The sequence below is a fragment of the Octopus bimaculoides genome, chromosome 4 (assembly GCF_001194135.2).
Source record: "Octopus bimaculoides isolate UCB-OBI-ISO-001 chromosome 4, ASM119413v2, whole genome shotgun sequence".
Taxonomy (NCBI): domain Eukaryota; kingdom Metazoa; phylum Mollusca; class Cephalopoda; order Octopoda; family Octopodidae; genus Octopus; species Octopus bimaculoides.
Window position 1 is genome coordinate 141,794,119 of NC_068984.1, and position 4,859 is coordinate 141,798,977.

At 36.9% G+C, this 4,859-nt stretch overlaps 1 protein-coding gene across 1 annotated transcript in view; it reads left to right on the plus strand.

Annotated features, from left to right (window-relative positions):
* Positions 1–4,859, plus strand: part of LOC106872025 (major facilitator superfamily domain-containing protein 1) — a 30,529-nt gene that overhangs the window by 13,324 nt on the left and 12,346 nt on the right. Inside the window, exons 4-6 of the mRNA XM_014918850.2 lie at positions 1,815–1,915; positions 3,948–4,003; positions 4,190–4,339. Of these exons, the coding sequence (XP_014774336.1) occupies positions 1,815–1,915; positions 3,948–4,003; positions 4,190–4,339 (307 nt within the window). The remainder of the gene's footprint in view (positions 1–1,814; positions 1,916–3,947; positions 4,004–4,189; positions 4,340–4,859) is intronic.

A 4,859-nucleotide genomic window follows, 5' to 3' on the forward strand; every position in this document is an offset into this window, starting at 1 on the left:
AAAAAAAAAAAAAAAAAGAAAACTACATTAAGATAATTAAATCTAGTCTGTGAGCTGCGTTTCCGAAGTTTAATTCCATTTTTATAAACTAGTTTATGAAATTCGATTTGTTAAAAATATAAAAAGAATTACCGTTAGATTTTCTGTGGTGTTGGTCACATGTTATTGTCACATTTGGCATTAATGGAAGAGTGGGGTTGATTGACGAGGAATCCCACAAGCAATGTGGTTATTGTATGTCACTTTTATTCTTGTAAGATACAGTAATAAGTTTCATTAATAAAATGGTTTTCATTAGTTTTTTTTAATTACAAAAACCTTCGATTACACGACAAATTTTAAACATTCGTACCTCCTCCATAATATTTTCAGACGTTATAGATCGATAATTAATTCATCCAATATATTTGGCCTTTTGGGCGGCGAGTTTGCAGGACTTTTAGGACGTCGGGCGAAATGCTTAGCGGTATTTTGTCTGCCGATACGTTCTGAGTTCAAATTCCGCCGAGGTCAACTTTGCCTTTCATCCTTTCGGGTCGATTAAATAAGTACCAGTTACGCACTGGAATCGATGTAATCGACTTAATCCCTTTGTCTGTCCTTGTTTGTCCCCTCTAGCATTAGCCCCCTGTGGGCAATAAAGAAATATATTTGGCCTTTTACGGAGATGAGAGGTTTTGTATTATATGATCAATTTTATTGATCCGAGGTTGTGTGATATTCGTAAAATAACTGGCTTCGCGATATCGTTTCAGTGACGAACAGAAATCGAACTCGGATCACAAATGTAATTCTTAGTGAGTTACCTACCTTCGCTAACTCACTCTCTCCTATTTAGAGATGGGAAATGAAATTTGCAGCTTATTGAAACGTAAACAGTGTTCTTTAAAACCGCTTAAAACATTGTAAATCAGTTCCCAAATCTTTTTTCAGGCTGCCACCCCATTGGCACACAGGTCACATTCCTATTGTTCCTCCCCACCAGAAATACAGATTATATTCTGCAGCAAGTTCGAAGCAACTGTCCCGTTCACCGAATACTGGGTTTTAGATTCGGTCTTTATTACCTCGCCCTTAGCGAAGGTGGAGATATTGTTTTCAGTTGTTTGTTTGTCTATGTACAAGATATCTCAAGAATCGTTGGATGGATTCGGATGAAACTTTCAAGGATGTTTGGCCACTTGACTGGCACGAACTGATTAAATTTTGGGATCGATCTGGAACTGGACAAAGATTCTGGATCATTTTTCCTGTTTTTTTTCTTTTACTTTTGAGTAGTCGTGTTCATTTTAAGTATCCTCGTTTGTGAGAGCATCCGAGTTTATTTCAGATATTCTCATTAAAAAAAAATCATCTCCGGCTAATCGTTGAGAACAATGGTGTTGCCTTAACGGAAGTTTGCGCTTTCTAAGTGCTCTTGTTTGTAATGCAATTTCTGCTAACTGAGCTATGAAGGAACCTTTAGGAAATCGCTTGCTCTGTTGAAAATAACAGCTAAAATTACCCCCAAAACCTAATCTTAAAATGAAAGGAAATTGGATAAAATCATCTAAGTCACAATTTAGAAGCAGATGGCAAGATGGTCATATTTGGATCATAGGTGTCAAAAAAGGTTTTAAATTCCGTTCTGGCCATTTTATTAAATTGCGTAAAGGTCTTGTAGAGTAAAAGTTAGTTTCATGCAGAAATATAAGACGTTGGTCGATTAAGATAATTAACGTTTCTCGCTCACAAATTTCAGAATAAACAAAACGAATGCCAAATGTGTAGAATTTATCTTCGTCATTCTCTTTTTCTCTCCTTTGTCAACGAAGTCAAACTGCACCAATCCTAGCCAAGATCACAAATGTTGTGAAGAATGCTTAAGTCTCGGAGCCGATCGTTACAACCAGTTATATACATCATTTTCTTGGTCGTAAGTATTGTTTTTTAGAAATTATTTTACAAGTTTGTCGTTGAATTGGGTTTATAGTGCGGTTGGTCCTCCAAGGATCTTTACTCTACCTTATTGACCCGAGTACATTAATCCCTTGTCATATTGCGGTTCACTTATCGCGGTTTATTATTTAAGCTTACGTCGATTCATCCGTGGTGGTGTTTTGCATTTATAATAAAATAAATATACAAACATATATATATAGTACAGTACTGTTTCTACTTCACGGATTTTCACCTATCGCGGCGCGGTTTGGAACGTAACACCTGCGATAGTCAAGTAGATTACTGCATCTAGTTCGATACTAAATTTATTAGTTTCATATATTGGCACAACGCCAGCAGTTTAGGAGGGAAGGGGGTAAATCGATTACAACGACCCCCTAGTGCTCAACTGGTACTTATTTTATCAACCCAGAAATGCTGGAATTTGAACTCGGAATGTAAAGGCGGACGAAATGCCGCTCAGCAATTTGTCCGGCGTGCTAACGATTCTCTCAGCTCGTCACCTTCAGTTCGATACGAATTTATTGATATCTTATTTATAGAATGGCTGTCATATTTTAATAATTTCTCTCAAATTATTTTAAATGCAAAAACATTTTAAAAACAAATTTAAATAAATCCGTTAACGGGTAATAGATTAATGCAAGCGATAAGAACTGACATGAGTGATATGAGAAAATATTTGGTCTGTGGCGTAATTGGTGACCTTGTCATTTGTGGCCCGAATCTCATTGATGAGCATTTTCTTAAATTAATGCTTATAATGTAATACCTATCTTTAAGTGTTTTTTTTTCAATTTCGGTTTTAATCCACCCTTCTGCATGTCACTTGCTTGACAAGATTTTTGTGCAATTATCGTTGTTTCAGACATTTTTATCGTAGCGTCCATGTAAAGCACGAATTACAAAATGATTTTTTGTTCTCAATTGTTATCAAAATATTGTTGGCGCATAAAACTAACCTATTTTAAAAATCGACTTCCATTTTGTCATTCACTCTTCCCCGTTTGCCTGTCAGCCGTCTGAAAAACAAATCTTCATTCCTGCTTTCAATTTCCTTCTACCACCTTGCAATTTGAACTCCAACTTGTAAACTATTAACTTAAAGTGAGAGCAATTACACATTATGGGGATATTGCAGGAAACTGGTGATTCACTCCATTGTTATGTACCCAAACACTTGATCTGGAAAGATCTTGCATAGAATATTAGAACCACTTACAGAAGGAAAATCTTCCCATACCGCTAAGTTACAAACACCACCCCAAACAAACAAGTTGTCGGTAGAAATTAACGCTACCTGCCACAGGATATCGATATGATCTGCTTCTATTTGCCAAAAGGGTTTTATTACTTTTCTCAAATCAGAAAGCTGAAATATTTTGTGTGTTGATCTTTAGGTACATAATACATGTAATTAGACTACAATGACGTGATAGGCGTTATCTCGTAGCAATACAAAATGCTCAGATTGGTTTGCTATGAAAGCTTTGAGGGGATGTTATTTATTATTTGACTGTCTCTTCATTGTATAATGTTTTCTTTATGAACTTGCGGAAATTGAACCATCGGAAGATGATATCTTAGAGTCAGAGAGTGAATACTCAGATGCTTTGGATAAAAATTATGTAGCAAATACCAGTGGAAGTAAATACCAGTGACGCCAGTTCTACTGACGAAGATGAACAATTAGTTGTTCGAGGTCGTATGAGCCAACGCAGTTCTCCGGCGCCAACCGCATCGACATCTAATACTTATACCTCTTGCTAACACAAATCCCCCATCTTTATTCCCCTCCGGTTCCCAAATCTCTCGTCTCCTACCCAATAATCCCTCTCTGCTGGCCAGGCTTCAATCTTTATTCAGCCTTTTTCTCTGAAAGGTGCTGCCTGCACAAATGGGGCTTTCAGTCTCCTCACCTGCCATTTCCTTTAAACCGTTAACAAGCAGTATTAAACATGAAACTATTCTTGATAAGGTAATTTTTTTTTCTTTATCTCCCTTAGAAATGCTTGTATTGTGATCTTCTCTGGATTTCTCACTGACAAATTCGGTCACAGCAGTAAGTGAACAACATTGTTTTTTCTACTTTCGTTTGTCATTTTTCCTTTGTATTTCTTCTAAGTTAGAACTGTTACAGCGAGTCCGGCCAGTGTAAGATGGATGTAATTTACAGAACACATCTCTTAAAAACTAAAAGGATCATCTAGATCCTGTGTTATCCTAACATACTTCTGTTTCTTTGCAGTGTGTTCCCTACTGTTTTCCTCTTCAATTGTTGCTGGAGCTGGTCTCTTCACCCTTTCAGTCATTTCCAATATACGGCGGGCGGTCGCTATGTATCCTTTGATGTTAGTTGGCCGAATGTTATTAGGTATCGGCAGTGGATCTCTTCGAAGTAAGTAAAATCGATCTTTTTTGCATTCGATATCTGAAAGATAGGTTCTTGATTATGCTATAGATTTGCTTGCAGAGTCTGTTTTGTAGAAGCCGGAATATTTTCTTTACCAAAATTTCTAGTAATTTCTCTGGCAAGTTAAAGTTTCGGAGAAAAGATGTCATAATGACGTTTTAGAATTACGATTAGATCGTCTTCGCTGTTTGATTAGTATTGATACATATTCGTACCAGTTCCACAAGGAAAAGTAAGCCTCAGCAAGTTTTGAACGTAGACAACCTGAACAATTGCCACAGGGAATTTTGCCTGATGCCGTTGCGGTTCTGCCAGCGATTGCCCCCCCCCCATCACATACAACTTTAATGTTTGGTATTTACAGTTTGGGTTACTGTAACAATGTCGATGGTTTTCGTTTAAGTTTTGCAATAATACAGGGTACCATATCCCTTTTTAGTGTTCGTATGTAGCTTTAAAAGTTACTTCTCGAAAATCCTCCAAATTTTGCTCACGAGTAGTCACA